Source organism: Phyllobates terribilis, unplaced genomic scaffold (assembly GCF_046119375.1).
Source record: "Phyllobates terribilis strain yellow unplaced genomic scaffold, ASM4611937v1 Scaffold_3__8_contigs__length_932513732, whole genome shotgun sequence".
Classification (NCBI taxonomy): Eukaryota; Metazoa; Chordata; class Amphibia; order Anura; family Dendrobatidae; genus Phyllobates; species Phyllobates terribilis.
Window position 1 is genome coordinate 324,067,605 of NW_027362763.1, and position 21,804 is coordinate 324,089,408.

A 21,804-nucleotide genomic window follows, 5' to 3' on the forward strand; every position below is an offset into this window, starting at 1 on the left:
AGTTCGGCGAACACACGGGTGTTCGACGAACCGAACCGAACTCGAACACTACGGGGGTGGCTCAACACTATTACCTACCCCTTGCTCCCACAAAGCTGCCATCAACTTCGATCGCAGCATTTTGAGGGTTAATGTGCAGGGAGTGGTGTGGCATCGCTCCTTACATAGTACCGGGTGTTAGCTGTAATAATCAGCTGACACCTGGCGGCGATCGTGCTTGCACAGCCTCTGTGCGGGCGAAATCGCCAGGGTGTAATAATACATATCTGGCCCATAAGACCCAGGGCACAGATACGTAGTAGTACGTCTTGGGCCAGAAAGGGGTTAATTATTTGAATTGGTGCCACTTAAACATGGAAATGAGTGGCTATACTCTGTTTGAGCTGTCTTCTGAGAGTGGTGGTTCTCCCCTTTTGTTAAATTAAGATTGTCATGTTATATTGCTTTTGGCTTATGCACCTTAGTTACTATTAGGGTACGCTCACACTGGCATATAAAAAATTGGCCCCTTTCTCATCCAGGAGAGTGGGACGATTTTCTCTCACTTGTCATCCATGTGCTGTCCGTATGCAATCTGTTTTTTGCTCAGCAGCTATTAATCATTCTCAGGGCCATTTCCAATTTCCTATGGAATAGAATTATAATGTTTCCATAAAAATCAGATGCTATATTGATGGTCCGTATGGCATGTGATTTTTTTTCTCGCATTGTACTGATTTCGGCATAAAATCACAGCACGCTGCAATTTTTTTCTCGTGCCAAGTACAGCTAAGAAAAATCTACACTGCCTCATTGAATAACATTGGTCTGAGTGCAATTTAATTTTTTTATTGGATTGCACTCGTCAGATTTATACGCAAGTGTGAACGAACCCTTAATATAATTATAATACAAGTGGACTGCACGGATCTTAGTTTATAGTATATACTAAAAATGAGTGGATCAATGTACGGAGGTTTGAGTGTGAATGAAATTTCCAGAAATTCATGATTTTATGCAAATTCAAACATTTTGAGACTTGATTTGAGGTTTGCAGAAAAAAAACTTGCCTTGCACCATATCCCATACTACTAAAGCATCACAGAGCAGGCTAAAATCAGTCAGCATTACCGCGTGGACCTCCCGATAATGCCCTGCAGCTAAGACCTTTCACAGATTGTTATCATACCTTGTACAGTGGTGGTCAGTATCTGGGCGATCACAGATCAGTAGCTCACAGTGGAGCACAGTAGAGTCATTTTCAATCTCTAGAGTGACTAAGTTTCTCGCGCCTATAGAGTGTAAGGCTGTGTGCCCACGATGCAGATTTAATGCGTTTCCGCGGTGGCATTTCTGCCGCAAAAATGCAATAAAAAAGCTTGTTAAGTTGTCTGCCATGTTTCCCAATGATAATCGCATGTGCTGTGCACATGCTGCGGAAATTTCTGCTGCGGATTATCATTGCGGAAAAAAACGCAGCACAACCATTTCTCGTGCGTAATCGCGGCAAAATCGCCGCCATTGACTTGCACTGAACCATATAACATCCACATGTATACATGTATGCATGCGGATGTTATGTGGCTCAATGTGCGGATGGTACCCAGGTCTGGAGAAGAGGAGACTCTCTTCCAGACCCAGGTACCATTAGTAAAAAAAGAATTAAAACGTAAAAAATAAAAAAAGCATTATACTTACCTCTTTCCGGCAGCCCCCGGTCTCCTCTCCGGTGGCGTCCTCTGTCCAGTTGCATGGATTTATATTGTGTGACCAACTTGTCAAGCACTTTTCCAAGTGATGCACAAAATTGCTTGGAAAAGCGTTTGAAAAAACGCATGCGAATATGCATGCAAAAACGCTTAAAAAACGCTTCTCCCTGGCAGAAAAAATGAATGTAAAATCTGCATGCATTTTTTTCTGCCAGGGAGAGGAGGCAAAAATGCTCAGGAAAAATCTGCATCAATTCAGCATCATGAGCACATACCCTAAGTGTAAGGAAGTGGATGTCCTGCCCACACCCCCCTTTGAAGATATGTGATGTCATATAATTAGTGTTGAGCGATACCTTCCGATATCAGGAAATATCGTATCGGATTGGATCGGGCCGATACCCAAAAAGTATCGGATATCGCCGATTCCGATACCGGAAACCAATGCAAGTCAATGGGACACAAATATCGGAATGAAAATAAACCCTTTCTTTCCTTGTAGGTTAATTCTACATGAAGTAAAACAACTAAGAATAATGTAGAATGACATGAAAAGCCGGCAATTCATCAGCGGCATACACCGGTACCCGACAATTTACAACAGAAAGAATAGAGCATCACACATAGATTAGATAGATAGAAACATGTCAGTCACATATATATGAAGTACAGTGACAGTGCTGCTTACTGTACTTGTCATTTAGTGTAAAGGATTTATTAAAAAAAATATTAGTGTTTTCGTGCACCGTCTCTTTAAAAAAGCCGGCCGGCAATTCAGCAGCGGTACCCGACAATTTATAACAGACAGAATATAGCTTCACACATAGATTAGATAGATAGAAACATGTCAGCCACATATATAAGAAGTACAGTGACAGTGTTGCTTACTGTACTTGTCATTTAGTGTAAAGGATTTATTTAAAAAAATAATAGTGTTTTCATGCACCGTCTCTTTAAGAAAGCCGGCCGGCAATTCAGCATCTGTACCCGACAATTTAGAATAGAAAGAATAGAGAATCACACATAGATTAGATAGATAGAAACATGTCAGTCACATATATATGAAGTACAGTGATAGTGTTGATTACTGTACTTGTCATTTAGTGTTAAAATAAAGGATTTATTTAAAAAAAAATTGGCGTGGGGTTCCCCTTAATTTTAGGCTCTAGCGGAGGTTAAGCAGACAGCTGGGGCAAATGTTTGAAGCCTGGGAAGGGGGTAATACCCACGGAGCTTCCCAGGCTACTAATATCAGCCCCCAGCTGAATACCTAGCCTTTACTAGCTATTAAAATGGGGGAACCCCCCAAAAAAAATAACGTGGGGTCCCCCCTAATTTAATAGCTAGCACAGGCTAGGCAGACAGCTGGGGGCTGATATTAATAGCCCAGGAAGGGTGCCATGAATATTGGCCCCCTCCCAGGCTAGAAACACCAGCCGTCAGCCGCCCCAGAAATGGCGCATCCATAGGATGCGCCAATTCTGGCACTTAGCCTCGCTCTTCCACGCTGCCCTGGTGCGGTGGCAGGGGGTAATAGGGCTGGGGTTGATGTCAGCTTATAATGCCAGATGACATCAAGCCCAGGTTACTAATGGAGAGGCGTCTATAAGACACCCCCATTACTAACCCCATAGTCAAAGTTAAAAGAAAACACAACACCCAGAATAAAGTCCTTTAATTGAAATAAAGACACAATCCTTTATTGTTCTAAATTAAACCATACTTACCATCACGCCCATTCCAGCTGAAGCCAACGATCTCCTGCAATAAAAGTAAAATAATAAAGCAACCTCATCCTTACCTTTCCATGGTTCCCACGACAGCTTCAGCTCTGCTACATCGAGATGACAGGCTGGACCGCAGCAGAACGCTGCCATCCAGCCTGTCATCCCGCAGACACTGAGAAGCGCAGGCATGCTTGCGCTCTGCAGTGTCTGGCTGTGACGGCATAAAGATGAGACGAGTTCATGTCCAATGAACTCAGCTCACCTCATGCACGTCACTGACAGCGTGGGAAAATTCTCATGCTGAAGTGCTGAGTGCAGGAGAATTTTCCCACGCTGTCAGTGACGTACATGAGGTGAGCTGAGTTCATTGGACATGACCTCGGCTCATCTGGATGCCGTCACAGCCAGACACTGAGGAGTGGAAGTATGCCTGCGCTTCTCAGTGTCTGCGGGATGACAGGATGGATGGCAGCGTTCTGCTGCGGTCCAGCCTGTCATCTCAATGTAGCAGAGCTGAAGCTGTCGTGGGAGCCATGGAAAGGTAAGGATGATGTTGCTTTATTATTTTACTTTTATTGCAGGAGATCGTTGGCTTCAGCTGGAATGGGCGTGATGGTAAGTATGGTTTAATTTAGAACAATAAAGAATTGTGTCTTTATTTCAATTAAAGGACTTTTTTCTGGGTGTTGTGTTTTTTTAAATACTTTACTAGAAATTCATGGTGGTCATGTCTAATATTGGCGTGACCCCATGAATTTCGGGCTTAGGGCCAGCTGATAATGCCAAGCTGGCCTTAACCCCTTTATTACCCAGTGAGCCACCGCACCAGGGCCCTGGATGAGTTGGGTACAGCGCCAGAAGATGGCGCTTCTATGAACGCGCCATTTTCTGGGGCGGCTGCGGACTGTAATTTGCAGCGGGGGTGGCCCAGAAAGCTTGGGTCTCCCTGCGCTGCGGATTCCAGCCCCCAGCTGCCTAGTTGTATCTGGCTGGGCACAAAAATAGGGCGAAGCCCCACGTATTTTTTTTTTTTAATTATTTCATGAAATTCATGGAATAATTAAGAAAAAAAGGGCTTCCCTATATTGTTGTGTCCGGCTAGGTACAAATAGGCAGCTGGTGGTTGGGGGCAGCCCGTTCCTGCCTGCTGTACCTGACTGGACACAAATATAGGGCGAAGCCCCACATAATTTTTTTTTAATTATTTCATGAATTTCCTGAAATAATTTAAAAAAAATTGACGTGGGGCTTTGCACTATATTTGGGTCCAGCCAGGTACAGCAGGCAGGAACGGGCTGCCCCCAACCACCAGCTGCCTATTTATACCTGGTTGGACACAACAATATAGGGAAGCCCTTTTTTTCTTAATTATTCCATGAATTTCATGAAATAATTAAAAAAAAAAAAACGTGGAGCTTCTCCCTATTTTTGTGTCCAGCCAGGTACAACTAGGCAGCTGGGGGATGGAATCTGCAGCGCAGGGAGGCCCAAGCTTTCTGCCCCCCGCTGAAAATTGCAGTCCGCAGCCGCTCCGGAAAATGGCGCGTTCATAGAAGCTGGATGCTGTACCTGGCTGGCATACAAAAATATGGCGAAGCCCACGTCAAAAGTTTTGGGAAAAATTAATTAAAAAATAAATAATAATTTAGGGACTGCATCTTTATTAACTCCTCAAATGTCATTTAGTGTTAAAATAATGGATTTATTTAAAAAAAAAATGGCGTGGGATCCCCCATAATTTTAGTCTCTAGCGGAGGTTAAGCAGACGGCTGGGGCAGATGTTTGAAGCCTGGGAAGGGGGTAAAACCCACGGAGCTTCCCAGGCTACTAATATCAGCCCCCAGCTGAATACCTAGCCTTTACTAGCTATTAAAATGGGGGACCCCCCCAAAAAAAATGACGTGGGGTCCCCCCTATTTTAATAGCTAGCAAAGGCTAGGCAGACAGCTGGGGGCTGATATTAATAGCCCAGGAAGGGTGCCATGAATATTGGCCCCCTCCCAGGCTAGAAACACCAGTCGTCAGCCGCCCCAGAAATGGCGCATCCATAGGATGCGCCAACTCTGGCACTTAGCCTCGCTCTTCCACGCTGCCCTGGTGCGGTGGCAGGGGGTAATAGTGGTGGGGTTCATGTCAGCGCCAGCTGCCATGAAGCCCAGGTTAGTAATGATGGGCGTCTATAAGACACCCCCATTACTAACCTACAAAGTGTTAAAAAGAAAAAACACACACTACACCCAGAAAAAAATAATTTATTTGAAATAAAACACACAATTTTATTTAATTCTTAGTTTACTAAAAATAATAGTTACCTGTCCACGTTCCTGCGCTGATCTCCCATGCACAGCTGTCACATCTGGAGATGGTGACAGCTGTGCATGGCTGCTGTAAGCTCACGCTGCCGGGAACACGTCCGCTCCCGGCAGCGGGAGCCACTGACTGAGGTCACCGGAGTGCATTCAGTCAGCGCAGCTCCGGAGACCTCCTTTACGGCACTGCTGTACCGTGGGAATTTCTCACTATACAGCAGGGCCGTAAAGCAGCTAACCGGAGCAGCGCTGCCTGAACTCCGGTGAACCCGCTTATGCTGTCATTCTAGCGGCGGCAGCGGTTCAGAGCGGTCACATTCTATGTGGCTGCTCTGAACTGGAGATCTTCGTGGGACACTCGTGGACTACTACGGAGGGGTAAGGATAAGGTTGTGGTTTATTATTTTATATTTTATTACAGGAGATCGATGGCTTCGGGGAATTAGGTGTCTTGGTGAGTATAGGTGTAGTTTTTTATTTTTTACTTTATTTTAGGTGGCGATCGGCGGGGACAGGTAATGTATGAACTAATTTCTTTTAGGTAACCACTGGCCACCAATGACGTGTATTTAACATTTATTGGGGACACAGTAGGGCAATTTAAATAGCAGGATCAGTCTGATGGGAACTACTGCTCCCATTGAGCTGATCCTGCTGGCAGGAGTGGACGGGGGACAGACATAGGCCGATGGGAGTAGTAGTGTCACATCGGCCTATGTCTGCCTGCACGCACACACCCGCACACATCGCACAGACACCCCGCACACACACCCCGCACACATCGCACAGACACCGCGCACACCCGCACAAACATCGCGCACACACCCCGCACACACACTAATCATGACGGGTCTGGGAGGTGAGGCTGACCTGTGCGGCCGTGGGAAAGTTCATGTGAGTTCATGCAGTCAAGCATGAACTCACATGAACCCTCTGAGGGCACCGCGGCGACTTCAAATGAACAGCTGATCGGCATCACCTGATACCTCAGCTGTTCATTTGAAATAACCGGCGGGAAAGCACAGAACGGGAAAGCCGGCGGTGAAGTCTTTTCACTGCCGGCTTCCCCGCCCGGGTCCTTCACTCCCCGCTCCTTGGAGCTGCGCTCCCCGCCCGGTCCTAACTTACGATCGGGATGGGAGGTGGCGAGGGGAGCGGAGGATCGGGGTGGGAGGCTGCGGGGAAGCAGTATGGGGCTGTGTGATTGTTTAAAAGCCGGCGGCTTTATACCGCCCGCCGGCTTTTAAACAATCAGGAGAATTCTCCCCCGCTGGGATGGCATTCTGATGACAGGCTGGATCGCGCTGCCATCCAACTTGTCATCCTTCACAGACACTACAGAGCGCAGGCATTATGGGAACTTCCGATTCCGGTATCCGATATTGTAAAAGTATCGGAATTAAGTATCGGAATTCCGATACCGCGAATATCGGCCGATACCCGATATTACAGTATCGGAATGCTCAACACTACATATAATGCATTGAGCTGTTTAAATGTGATTCCTGCTGTTTGACAATTTGCATGCACTTAGCTGAAAATACTGTAGAATTAACTGTTAGGACTATCCAAGAATGTGAGGGCCTATGTGGGAAGACAGAAGATGACTTCCAGATAGTAAGTTAGATATAGTAAAAAGAAAAAAACGGCACCAAAAAGTTATAAAAAGAAAACATTTTATAGGTCATTTAAAAATAAAAAAATGACAGACATGAGACAAAAAATCAAGCAAAAATTGGGAAATGAAGGGGTACAAAACATATGCCTTTCGGACAAGTATGTCCTTATTCATAGCCATGACCAAAGACTAAGGACATGCTTGTCCGAAACGCATAAGATTTTGTCCTTCCCCCATCCTTCCCCCATTTTTGTTTGATTTATTTTGTCTCATGTCTGTCATTTTTTATTTTTAAATGACCTAATACATTTTTTATTTGTATAACTTTTTAGTGCCAGTTTTTCCTTTTTTACTTGTTCTGTGGTTTCTCAGCGGGCTTGCTGGCCCTGCGTTTTTCCATGCATCAACGTTGGATTTTGTATTTCCAGCATCAGCAATGGTGAGTTGATAGCATTTTCGTCTTTTTTGTACTTAAGATAGAGTCCAGCGTTCAGCAGAGAAAAACTTCAGGTCTGACAGTTGGCAGACTGACATGTTTCAGTGTGTTATGTGCGGAGAAAAAGGACCACAGGACATCAGATAATACATCCTAAAGACCGGGGAACTATATTGAGTCATTTGAAAGATTGAAATCCAGGTCAGACAGGCCACCTAAACGCTATGGAACTGAACCCAGGGGAAACAGAAGGCCCACTTAAAGGGGATTGAGCAAAAAGGAATTATATCAGCAGAACTCTAGTGAACAGTTATCTACAGTGAAAGGAAGCTCAATTGTGTATATTGAAAGGAAGTAATGGTCACTTGATGTACCTCAAGCAGTGGGGTCCTCATTAGTCAGTTGGGAGCTGAAAGTAGCTGTGTGCGACCATAGCATTACACCTCAACCCCTGCTGCCCTCACAGAGGAAGATGAAGTCTCCCATTATCATTTGCTGGATTGCCATGAGATACAAGAGTGTGAAGTGCAAGAGAAATTAAGTGTTATTACATGTAACCGAGAAGTGGCCATGTCTACTTAATGCAAGAGAAACCTTTGTGAAGAAATGTGCATATTATCTGATGTACATAGTTCTTATCAAGTTCGTGTTCAGCAAAAAGAAGTTTATTTTTGGACTTTGGTTTCCCTCAATTCTCTAACAAACCTGTCCTGGCCTGCCCGATATAGTGTCAACATGCAGTCTGCAGAGGTGTATCGCCCAGGTAATAAGAGGACACACAGTCAGGACCCCCATTTTCATGTAGCATGTCAGGGCATGAAAGACGAGTACCTTGCCTACGACTACTGCCCTGTGCCACGTTACATAACCTACTATGGCTTCTTTCTCTTGTAGAGTGTAAGCTCTCATGGTCAGTAGTGACCTCTCTCACTCCTGTAGAGTATAAGTTCTTATTGTCCTCTCTCTATCTTGTAGAGTGTAAACACTTACTGTATGGTCAGTAGGGTCCTCTCTCTCTCCTGTAGAGTGTAAGCTCTTATGGTTACCAGAATCCTCTCTCTCTCCTGTATATTGTAAGCTTTTATGTTCAGAGGAGTTCTCTCTCTCATGTTTCTAGTATTGAGATTCTCATGAATTAATTCAACACAAATCAAAATTTGGGGGAAAATTTAGTGAAGTTGGTGAATTTGAATTTCTAATTATCCTCTCATCTCTAGCATATACTGTACCCTTTATTATGGTTAAAGTTAGAGTTAATGTGTTCTTGGCAGGGAAGAATACATCTTAAGCTCTGTGTGTATATAGTATTATTATCATAAGGATTATTATATGCATTATACTTATGCACTAGTCCTTAAAATTGGCCACCATAGTAGGTGCATGTTTTCTGATGGGAAGAAATTAGTGCATGCTTGGGTAGTTTAGTTCACGGCTGAGACTGAGTTAGGATATCTGTACTACTTGTGACCACAACAGGATTAGATGTGAGGGAACTGTGATTGGAGCGGAGTTGTGAGAAGAACCAGGTAGTTTTGAATGAAGAAGAGTTGTAAAAAGAACCCTGTGGTTCTCAAGTCCTTTAGAAGATGCTAGTTGTTGTCCTGATATCGTATGAAGCAGTAAAGCACATAATGAGAGTTGTTGTAAAATACAAAAAGGAACCAGCAGTGCCATACTGTTGTGTTATGGTTCCTTGTGACCAAAGTAAGCTTGTTCCCAAGTTTAACCTGCTGAGTCTCTACTAGGATTTATTGGTTTCTCTATCCCAAATTATACAAGTTCAGTTGTTATTCTCCTTTCATGTCTGCATTTAGAAAAGCTTACGGGTTAATAGGATAAACCCCATCAGTCGAGAAGCATGTACTAGCCATAGATGCTGTCTTAATTGTGATACATAAGTCCTTTTATTATTCATTGCTTACTGATTTCTCTCATTGATACGATTAGGTAAGATATATACAAGTGCAAAAAATACGATATGTCTGGATTCCCTCTGAGAGCAAGTTTATAAAAATTGGGTAAGTGAACTACAAATAAAATTTAAAGGGATTATCTGCGACTTAATGGTTTTTCTATGTGGCTAAGCTGTTATCGGCTAACTGCCTGCCTGTTCTGTCCTATGATGATCCCTCTTGGCCCAGAGTGGTCACGTACCACTCTTGGCAGTGATTCTCCTACTTCCTGTGACATCACATCCACAGAACAGTTCCTTCTCTTCCCATCTGCCGATCAGAGAGCTGTCTGTCAACATGACATTGACAGTGACAGAAGAGAAGGAACTGTTCAGTCGACTTGACATCACATGAAAGTAGGAGAATCATCATCAGGAGTGGTCCATGACCACTCTGAGCTGGGAAAGATAGTCACACAGCACAAAAGGCAAGTAGTTAGCAAATACCTGATGATAAGTACTTAGCGCCATAGAAACAAATTCCACTTCTGGATGACTCCTTTAGAGCTCTATTTTATCAATCAATTTAATAATCAAAGATATTTTCTTTTTAGCGTTCTGGACAAAGACCTCTCTTGTTCAGATATACACTCCAAATATAGTTTTGGCCTCATCAAAGAAGAACAGGAAATCAGGTATAAACACCATTATCCCCTATCCTTTCATCAGTACAATTTCTGAAATTATGTTATACTGGTTTTCCAGTTTTTTTTTTATAATTACAGCAGATTGACTGTAAAATGAAAAGTTAGTGCATTAATTGCTGTCACTATCTCTGATTCCTCTCAGTGGATAAAAGCATTCATTGTTGATATCCAGAAGGTGAAAACCTGGTTATATAGGTAGGAGGCTCACTAGAAAAAAGAGCTTTGTTGTAATAAACCATACAGTTGCATGATTGATAAGGTTTTATATCATTGACAGCAAGAAGAGCTCTTTAAATCTGATTGGAAATGAAAGAAATTATATTGGAAACCTACATAACTTTGCATTTTACAGTGATAAGGCTTTATTAAGATAAAACTAGAATACCACATAGCATTATAGATCTATGTCATACGGCTATTGTACAGTTATTACTTGTATTATGTTTGGGCAGATTACAGATCTGTGGACTAAACACAATTACAGTGAAGGTCACTCCTGTGTGGAAACTACTGTCAAAAGAGGTAAGATAATAAATCTTTATTCAATATAACTTCAGACTGTTTACTGTATATTGCATTAAACTATATCATTGTATGATATAACAGCAACAACTTCCGCAATGTTTTACAAAAATAATGAATAAAAATATAGGTAAGAATTCAAGAGCAATTGCTATGTATTGCTTACATATTTCAAAATAGTGTTTCATGTTAAATTCAGTTAAAATATATAAATATAGCAGTTGTCCTCCAACTTGTTACTATACTATTTTAATACTGCAAAGTCAAAATATCTGAAACTTAAAGAGTTATTCTTAAGTTGTCTCATGAGCAGCTCACAACTCTGCAGTCTCCTAATTTCCTAGTTTCTGGGGGAAGGAGGGTTGTACATAGAGAGGAGCTCTCTTATTTGAGTGAGAGTTCTGGTTAGTAGCAGAGCTGTAATATTACTAGAACTATAATGGTCAGCACAAGTTCTTCTGTATCACATCCAGCTATTAGTAGTTTGTTCTCTATTCTACACTCATCACTATATTTACATATAGAGATAATGACGCGCCCAGGGGATGGGGATGACTCGGTACCCAGGCCTTTACCTGGTTTGGGGATGTCGCGTGGTCGGCTCCCGGGCCCGTACCCTGGGGTCACTCTTGAAAAAGGTGATTGGAACTTGGATAAAATAAATAAACAGTTCGTGACGCCACCTGTGGTACCTGGTAATGATTACCCGCTCTGCTTCAGACCTCCCGGGGTGTTGGGATGGCAGCTGAGGTGTTTCTGCTCCCCACAGGTGGAGCGGGCCCCCGGGGCAGGGATGGTGTGAAGGGTTGCAGGAGAGATGGGACGCAGCCGGATCAGAGGAAGAACAGACACGCACACAGGGGTTCGCTTCAGTGCCTTTACTGATGATGGTAGTCAGGTACGGTCCGGGGTACTTGTAGGTGGTGTGCACTTCTGGACTTGCTCCCCAGTGAGCGGGTGTAAGGCCTCCTTGTCTATATCTTCCTGTCTCTCTCCTTGGAGCTTCTGACCTGCCTTGAACAGTGTCTAGCTTCCTTGATGTTTCTCTCACCTGTCTGCTTGGCGGCGAGGGCTTTCCCACTGGTTACCACTATCCCTGGACACCGGGGACTTCGTGGTACCTAGTCCTCTGAATGTGCAGTTTTCACGGGTGGACTGAGGGATATAAAATCTTCCTCGGTATGCCGGATTCCCCACTGGGCATAGAGAACCCTATAGGCACGGGCCCGGTGCCCGGCTTGCATCTGGGATGAACCTTCTATGGTCCATCTGTCCCAGATGGCTCTTCTCTTCTCCTCTGCCTTTTGGCCCACTCTAGGCCCTCACTGGCCAGGCTAGCCTGCAGCCTGGGCCTAGCCTGGCTTTCAGCCACACAGACTTCAGCTTCTCTGGTGCTGCAGCATCATGTTACACTCACTGCTTCCCACTGACTAACTTCCTGAACTCCACCACCCAGTATATATATACCTGACAGGGCTCCATCTAGTGGACTCGGGTGGAGGTGTCTGCATGTATTGAGGCCACTGGGGAGAATCCGTCTGTGCAACACCCAGGAGTTCTGTGACAGCCTGCAGCCGCAGGGCGTCACAATAACAGGGCACTTAAACAATTCACACGGCTCAGGAAAGTGAAAGCCATGATTAAAAGATCCTGAAGCAGCTGATTGTGGAGACTGATGAGTTTGCAAAGATTTATAACAGCCGCTCAGTCACCAGTGGTGAGAGAGGGAAAGGCAATTAAGCAATTAACCATTGTTTAGAAATCACTGGTCTGGAGAATGCTGGCTAGCATATTAGGACTTAACTTCTTTCCTGGAATTTAGCTACTGCACACACTCCGCCAGGACCCAGTGGAAGAACTCCGTTGAAACTAACTCTACTCTATGTAAGATAAAAGCTCTCACAGAAGAAGAATGAAAGTAGTTAAAAAAAGAAGTAAATTGCAAACTAGCTTATTTTCATGCTAACTAATTAAATCAATTTAATAACATGAGAATATCCATTTAAAAGCATTTTCAATTTTCATTTATTTAGTACACAGTCTTGCTGTATCTTAAAATATGAAAAGGAATTTTATGACCTCCTTGGTCTACAACGGCTGCAGTGCAGAGTCTTGAGTAGAGCACTTGGCCACTGCAGTCAATCACTGGGCCAAACAGTCATGTTGATATAATTGGCACAAGATAGATAGATATCATCTCTATCTTGGATATACTGTGTTATTAATCTGGTTACTTTTCTAACCTTTAAAATTGTATATTAGTCTACTTAGACTATCTGCCTATCTTTTGAATGATATGCCATTGTTCTGACTGTATGTTTTTGGTTTGAAGATAGTAATTACTGTACTTAAAGAGAACCTATCATCAAGATTAACAACCCATTAATATCTTGTTGATTAATTCAGAAATTAAAAATAAAATGAACTTTCTAAATATATAGTAAGTATTTAAAATTATTAGATAAAGTGATTTGCAAATTGCTGACTTTCTGCCTAGAGGCAATACATCACTCCCCAGCATTGAACATGATCTTTCTCTCCTTCACAGTGAGATCTCGCAAGTTATCACGAGATCTGGTTGCTTAGGACGAATAAATCATGTTCAATAGTGGACAAGAAGGCTGATGTGGCACCCCTGAGGGTTCAGTCGCCACAGACGTACTGCACCTCACCCAGAGGTGTGGTGTCTCCTCTCAGGTAAGGAGGGAGTGCTGCCCGGAACCCCAACACCTGCATCCAACACTACACTGCTCCAGTCCAGCTGGAAGGGCAAGATGCAATGTATGTTCCTGCTGAGCCCTGTCTCTGGCTGGAGTGGGGGGAACCAAGAGGTAGGGGGAACCAGTAGTGGGTGTGGGTGGAGGAAGTAGTTTAAGGGAACACTTTGGTAGGAGTATAAAATAGGGAAGCCATTTTAGGGTGGCAGAACAGTGAGAAGAGTAGTGAGAGGACAATTCAGAAGAACAGTCCGGGAGCAGAGTCTCAGTAGGAGCTCTGATCCACAAGTAGGGGCCTAGTGATAGAGGCCCAGGAGGGTTTGCAGAGGAGTAGGCTCCGTTCTAAGAGGGGATCCTAGGGGGTTCGGCGAGTGCAGGAAGGCACCCGCATGCCCCGCATCTGTCAGAAGACAGAGGGCATCGTAGGCCGCAAGAAGGGGACCGACCCCTGGCCCAGTCGTGTATTCCAGGTCTCGGCTGGAAAAACCGAAGGCTTCTGGCTTATATAGTCAGTTGACGAAGCCGCATTCTAATCCCCAGGAGGGTCAAGCAGGACCAGGAACTCCGACTTACAGGAGGGACTTCAGAGCACCCAAGCGGGATTGAGAGTGGGCAGCGCAGGCAGGAGGGAGAAAGACCCAGCGTGAAGTCGGTCTAGCTAGGAACATGAGAAAGTGGGGTTCTGTCCGGTACTCCTAATCTGCCTGAGGAAGTGCTGAACCCATGCCTGGTGAACGCAGTGCGACGAGGGAGGCTAGCACCTGTACAGTGCACCGGTGGAACTGCAATGTGAACTGTGAGTAAAAACTCGGATGACTGCACCGCACTGCCTCCGTCCATTCTTTATCTGCGCCACCCTTCCCTCACCGCACTACAACGCCCAACGCAACCACTATCTTACTACACTGCCCTGGAGCCAGCTCTACTTGTGGAGAGCCACACCAACCCTGCAGCCGTAACACCAGCTCCAGAGAACTGCTCCGCAGCAGCGGCTCCCTTTAGCCGCATTCCACAGGTGGCGTCACGAATAGAGATGAGCGGTGTTCGACTTGAACTGTTCGTCAATCTCAAATTCGAGCTGTTTTGGGCAGTGTCCAAGCCGTTCGGCGAACACGAACGATTTGAAAAAAATTCGGCTGTTCGAGGTTATGTTCGATAACTGTTCGTGCACCAAAGTCATAACTGGATTTTTTCTCAGTAATGATGAAAATTAATGTTAATACGCAGTTTGAGTGTACAGCGGGGCGGGGGGAGGGGCAGGGGATGGATCTCTGCAGGAATAATGAAGATCTCCATTTTTTTTTCTCTTTCCCGCATTTACAGTGGGGAGGTGCAATCTGTCAGCCTATCAGCAGCGCACACACGGAGCAAAGTGCTTTTTTTCACACAAGTAAGGGCATGTGTCATTGGCAGTGTATGTCACATGTCCTTGCCCTATATGACCCAGACATTTTCCCCGTCGCCACCATTTTCTCACTGCTGCAGCTGCGTGTTAGACGGCACCGCTGTTGCTGTGTGCGCTATACCTTGTTAATTTCAAGCCAATTTTCGCACAAATCTACAGATAGCTTGGGAGTAGGGAATAGTTGTGATTGCAGTCCTTTTAAGGACTAGGTTACAGCATTTCCTACGACTTTTATCAGGCAGGTCTGTGCTCTTAAATAGATAGGTTGGGAGTAAAGACTATTTGTAATTGCAGTCCTTTTCAGGACTAAGTTTGATCAGTTCCTATCAGTTTTTGACAGGCAGGTCTGTGCCAGTGCTGTGCAAGTTTTTTTTCACAGCATTTGGCTAAATTTAGCAAAGCTAATCCTTTTTGGCCTATTGCAGAGTGTGTTAGGCAGTGGAGTAGCCTATCTGTGTTGCAAGCTACACCACCTGTGTATAGAATGCCATTTTTTTACTGCACCAAGTGAAGTAAAACCTTTTGGGCATAGCATCATTCTATTAGTCCATCTATACTGACCTCCATAAGGTTGCAAATTGAATAAATTTTTTTTCTGCATCTACCTCTGAAAAAATATTTCGGCTTCTAGCTGTGTGTGGGACTTGTTCTATTAGTCCATCTATACTGACCTCCATCAGGTTGCAAATTGAATATAATATTTTTCTGCATCTAGCTCTGAAAAAATATTTGGCCTTCTAGCAGTGTGTGGGACTTGCTCTATTAGTCCATCTATACTGACCTCCATCAGGTTGCAAATTGAATATAATATTTTTCTGCATCTAGCTCTGAAAAAATATTTGGGCTTCTAGCAGTGTGTGGGACTTGTTCTATTAGCCCATCTATACTGACCTCCATCAGTTTGCAAATTGAATATAATATTTTTCTGCATCTAGCTCTGAAAAAATATTTGGCCTTCTAGCAGTGTGTGGGACTTGTTCTATTAGTCCATCTATACTGACCTCCATCAGGTTGCAAATTGAATATAATTTTTTTCTGCATCTAGCTCTGAAAAAATATTTGGCCTTCTAGCAGTGTGTGGGACTTGTTCTATTAGTCCATCTATGCTGACCTCCATCAGGTTGCAAATTGAATATAATTTTGTTTCTGCATCTAGCTCTGAAAAAATATTTGGCCTTCTAGCAGTGTGTGGGACTTGTTCTATTAGTCCATCTATACTGACCTCCATCAGGTTGAAAATTGAATATAATTTTTTTCTGCATCCAGCTCTGAAAAAATATTTGGCCTTCTAGCAGTGTGTGGGACTTGTTCTATTAGTCCATCTATACTGACCTCCATCAGGTTGCAAATTGAATATAATTTTTTTCTGCATCTAGCTCTGAAAAAATATTTGGCCTTCTAGCAGTGTGTGGGACTTATTCTATTAGTCCATCTATACTGACCTCCATCAGGTTACAAATTGAATATAATTTTTTTATGCATCTAGCTCTGAAAAAATATTTGGCCTTCTAGCAGTGTGTGGGACTTGTTCTATTAGTCCATCTATACTGACCTCCATCAGGTTGCAAATTGAATATAATTTTTTTCTGCATCTACCTCTGAAAAAATATTTGGGCTTCTCGCTGTGTGTGGGACTTGTTCTATTAGTCCATCTATACTGGCCTCCATCAGGTTGCAAATTGAATATAATATTTTTCTGCATCTAGCTCTGAAAGAATATTTGGCCTTCTAGCAGTGTGTGGGACTTGTTCTATTAGTCCATCTATACTGACCTCCATCAGGTTGCAATTTGAATATATTTTTCTGCATCTAGCTCTGAAAAAATATTTGGCCTTCTAGCAGTGTGTGCGACTTGTTCTATTAGTCCATCTATGCTGACCTCCATCAGGTTGCAAATTGAATATAATTTTTTTCTGCATCTACCACTGAAAAAATATTTGGGCTTCTAGCTGTGTGTAGGACTTGTTCTATTAGTCCATCTATACTGACCTCCATCAGGTTGCAAATTGAATATAATTTTTTTCTGCATGTAGCTCTGAAAAAATATTTGGCCTTCTAGCAGTGTGTGGGACTTGTTCTATTAGTCCATCTATACTGACCTCCATCAGGTTGCAAATTGAATATAATTTTTTTCTGCATCTACCTCTGAAAAAATATTTGGGCTTCTAGCTGTGTGTGGGACTTGTTCTATTAGTCCATCTATACTGACCTCCATCAGGTTGCAAACTGAATATAATTTTTTTCTGCATCTAACCCAGACAATAGTTTTGGCCTAATACCACAGTTTCGCCACTCAGCTCTGCTCGGTTCCCATCCATTGTTTTCTTGTGCAAACAACTCCAGAGTTGTGAGTTAGTTAACCCCCAAAATGAGTGGAAAATGTCCTGCTGCTGGTGGAAAGGGGAATAGGCGTGTTGGGAAGGGGAAAAAAGGTTGTGTCCGTGGAGTAGGTGTTAAAGCAACAGTAACATCTGCAGAAGAAAGACCATCTTCCAGCAAAACTAAAATGTCTACTTCTTTTAGCGGACAATGTGATAAGATCCCTTTCTTACGGCCACGCCAATCGCTACAAGTTCCAGATGAGGCACAAAAACAGCAGGTGCTTCAACGGATATCAAGTGCTCCTTTAAGTGGGCTCTCCTCCACATCAACTTCAACATCACAAATACTCCAGTCCTCAGAGGTGTCACCCCAATCGCACTTGCTTCCTCACAGCTCCCAAATCTCTAGCTGCCCGTCTGAGTATGAGGTAGAACAGATGGTTGAGTCTGTAGAGCTGTTTACTCATACTATAGCCTGGGAATCAGAGGTCGGCACCAGCGCTTCTGTGAATCCAGACGAGGAAATGATCTGCACTGATGACCAGAATCTTTATGAGTCGGATCCAGGACCAGACGCAGAAGGTTCTGACCATAATGTAGACCCTCATTCCCAAACTGTAACTCCTGTTGGTGGAGAAAATGAGGAAGACGATGATGAGACTCAAATACCTGATTGGAGCGACAACTTTAGTTTTTTGTCAGGGCAGGAACAGGTTGTCTCTGAGGACGACGGGTGTGATAACACACAGGGTGATGATGATGAGGTTGGAGATCTCCCTTACTGTCAACCCACAGTCAGTCAAGAGATGAGGTCAGCAGAGGAGGTGGAGGAGGATGCTAGTGACGACGAGGTCAGGTTGAGCCTTCCTGGACAGAGACGTAGTACTGGAAGCACGTCAACAACTGCATCCTCAAACACAACTCTGCCTCTGACCACAAGTCGTGGTGGCTCTTCAGGTCGCATGGGTGCTAAGCCTTGCATAGCCTGGGCATTTCTTCAGATCGATAAAGATGACCCAACTCGTGTTATCTGTAACATTTGTCAACAAAAGCTAAGTAGAGGCCAAAAAATACATAGTTTGAGTACTTCATGCATGAACCGGCACATAGACATGAAGCATAAGTTGCAGTGGGAAGCTCACTGTGCTACAATGCGGCCTAGCCGGCCGGGCCAACCACCGTCTGCCCCATCTTGTGTATCTGCGGCCTTTTCATCCTCTCTGACTGGGGGGACAGCAGTCACACCTGTTTTGGGACACAGACCTGCCACCTCTTTACCCGCATCATTTTCTTTGGAGGTGGTAACACCAGCTGGTGTTGAGCGCTGTCCGACATCGATAGCACCACCTTTGGATCAAGGCAACCTAACATGTCCGCCTGCATCTTCCTCACAGACCGGCAGTTTGCCGGGGACACCCTTATCAACCCCGTCTAAGCACAATAGCCAGCCCTCGGTCCCTCAGATGTGGACAAGTAAAAGACCATTTCCTCCTAGCCATGAGAAAGCTAAGAGGTTGAATTTCACCATCTGCAAGCTCTTGGCCACAGAAATGCTGCCTTTCTGCCTGGTGGACACAGAGGATTTTCGATACCTTATGTCCATCACAGTTCCCCAGTACCAGATGCCCAGTCGGCACTACTTCTCAAAGAAAGGTGTGCCTGCGCTCCACCAGCATGTCGCACACAACATCACCGCTTCTTTGAGAAACTCTGTGTGTGACAGGGTGCATTTCACCACAGACACTTGGACGAGTAGGCGTGGACAGGGGCGTTACATGTCGCTGAGTGGGCACTGAGTAACTCTGGTGACAGCAGGACAAGGGGCTGCTGTCCAAGTCTTGCCGTCCCCACGAGTTGTGCGTCAATCCTCTTTATGGCAAAGTTCCTCCACTGCTTCTGCCTCCTCAACCTCCTCTCGGTCCTCCACCTGCACCCAAAGCCTGTCTGGTCATGCCACAAGCTTTCTAACTGCGCAGAAGGGATCCTGCACACCTCCTTACTATGCTGGCAGTAGGGCTCAACGTCATCAGGCTGTTTTTACTTTGAAATGTCTGGGAAATGTGAGTCACACAGCTGAGGAGTTGTGGTCAGCTCTGGAGAACCAATTTCATGAATGGTTGTCTCCACTGGACCTGAAACCAGGGAAGGCCATGTGCGACAATGCTGCAAACCTGGGTGCGGCCCTTCGCCGGGGCAATGTCACACACGTGCCTTGTATGGCTCACGTGTTGAACCTGGTTATCCAGCAATTTTTAGCCCACTATCCCGGAATAGATGGCCTTCTGCAGAGGGCATGGTCGCTGTGTGCTCACTTCCGCCGTTCGCATCCCGCAGCTCAGCGACTTACATCTCTACAGAAGTCGTTGGGCCTGCCACTTCACCGGCTAAAATGCGATGTGCCTTCCCGGTGGAATTCAACTCTGCACATGTTGCAGCGACTGCGGCAGCACTGACAAGCCCTGGTGCAATACGTTCTGATGTATAGCCTGGGCCAACGGGATCCAGAGGTGGGGCAAATCACGCTGGAGGAGTGGTCTCAGATCAGGGACCTATGCACCCTTCTGCACAATTTAGAAATGGCGACGAAGATGTTTAGTGGTGACGATGTCATTATCCGCATGACTATTCCGGTGATTTACATGCTGGAGCACATGTTAAACAGAATCCGGAGTCAGGTGGTGGCACAAGAGGAGGTGGAGGAAGTAGAGGTGGAGGAGTTGTATGCGGAAGGGCTAACATCTGCAAGGTCCAGACGGTCGGCAGCACCAAGGCGGCAGGCATGTGAGGGTGGGGGAGATGGTTTTACCAGGGCGCATGGTAGCAGCCAAACTAGTGAGGAAGGTGCAGGAGCCCAGGAAGAAGTGGAGGACGAACTGATGGAAGACTCATCAGATGAGGAGACCTTGATCACATTTCTGTTGTGCGAGGTTGGGGGGAGAGGACAGAGGAAGGAAGCATGATTGTTACCTCGCCACCAACAAAACAGGGACTTGGTGCTCCTGGATGCGCAAGACACATGAGTGCCTTCTTGCTGCACTACCTGCAACATGACCCTCGAATTGGGAGAATTAGAAATAATCCTGACTACTGGGTTGCCACACTGTTAGATCCCCGGTACAAAAGTAAATTTGCAGAAATAATTCCTGCCATAGAAAGGGATGCATGCATGCAGGAGTATCAGCAGAGACTGTTGCAGAATCTTACATGTGCTTTTCCACAAAACACCAGTGGTGCACGTAGTGAATCTCACAGTTCCAACTTGCCAACCGTGGGACCGTCGAGTGTTCAGCACTCAAACCGTAACAGAAACACTTTATCTGCTGGTAACATCAATTTTGCGGAATCATTTCACCACTTTTTTAGCTCATCCTTTGCAAGGCCACAGGAGACAAGAAGTCTGACACATAGTCAACGCCTAGAGACGATGGTACAGGAGTATCTCCAAGTAAACATTGAAGCCATGACTGTGTCACTGGACCCTTGCTCTTTTTGGGCTTCCAATTTGGATAAATGGCCGGAGCTCGCCACTTACGCCTTGGAGATCTTGTCATGCCCCGCAGCCAGCATTCTGTCTGAACGTGTGTTCAGCGCTGCTGGTGGTGTGCTGACAGATAAGCGCACGCAGCTCTCCACTGATAATGTAGACAGACTCACGTTCATAAAGATGAACAAATCATGGATCCGAAACGACTTTTCTACCCCTGTGTCATCCTGGAGAGAGTAAAAGCTTGATGATTGGTTAAAATCACCTCACCAACCATTTTAAGCTTTCAAATTACTAATCATGTTTATCTATATCTTGGCTGGAAAATAATTTGGGCTTTGCAGCAGTGTGCAGTACTGATTCTATTAGGCCATCTATACTAAGCTCCACCAGATTTAAAATTAATAATAATTTTTAGCTGCATCTAGCCCGGAAAATAATTTTGGGGCTCCGAGATGCGCAAGACACATAAGTGCCTTCTTGCTGCACTACCTGCAACATGACCCTCAGATTGTCAGAATTCGAAGTAATCCTGACTACTGGGTTGCCACACTCTTAGATCCCCCACACTCTTCGATCAACCTTTTCATTTTAATAAAGACCAAAAAAATGGTCATTTTTGAAATTATAAGCATTAGCAGGTTATTAGAAACTGAAATCAAACAGTTTTCAACTCAAAACTTTATTCTAGGTGATGTTACATTTGCACATAGGACCCCTTGTTCGAAAGGAGCTTCTGAACTCTCTCGTCCATTGAATTTGTCAGGTTTTGGATGGTTTCTGCTTCAATTGTTTGGCATGAGGACAGAGTACCCTCCCAGAGGTGTTGCTTAGATGTGAACTGCCTCCCGCCATCATAGACACTCCTTTTGATGATGCTCCAGAGGTTCTGAATGGGGTAGAGGTCAGGGGAGCATGGGGGTCACACCATAAGTTTGTCCCCTTTTATGCCCATATCAGCCAGAGATGCAGATGTGTT

The 21,804-nt window shown here is 44.7% G+C and overlaps 1 protein-coding gene across 4 annotated transcripts in view; it reads left to right on the forward strand.

Annotated features, from left to right (window-relative positions):
- Positions 1-21,804, forward strand: part of LOC141259324 (probable cation-transporting ATPase 13A5) — a 749,831-nt gene that overhangs the window by 217,724 nt on the left and 510,303 nt on the right. For 3 of the 4 annotated variants that reach the window (XM_073675084.1, XM_073675083.1, XM_073675085.1), the window contains exons 4-6: positions 9,726-9,796; positions 10,284-10,364; positions 10,829-10,898. The exons of the other annotated variant lie outside the window; for it this stretch is intronic. In XM_073675084.1, the coding sequence (XP_073531185.1) occupies positions 9,726-9,796; positions 10,284-10,364; positions 10,829-10,898 (222 nt within the window). The remainder of the gene's footprint in view (positions 1-9,725; positions 9,797-10,283; positions 10,365-10,828; positions 10,899-21,804) is intronic. 4 annotated transcript variants of the gene reach the window in all.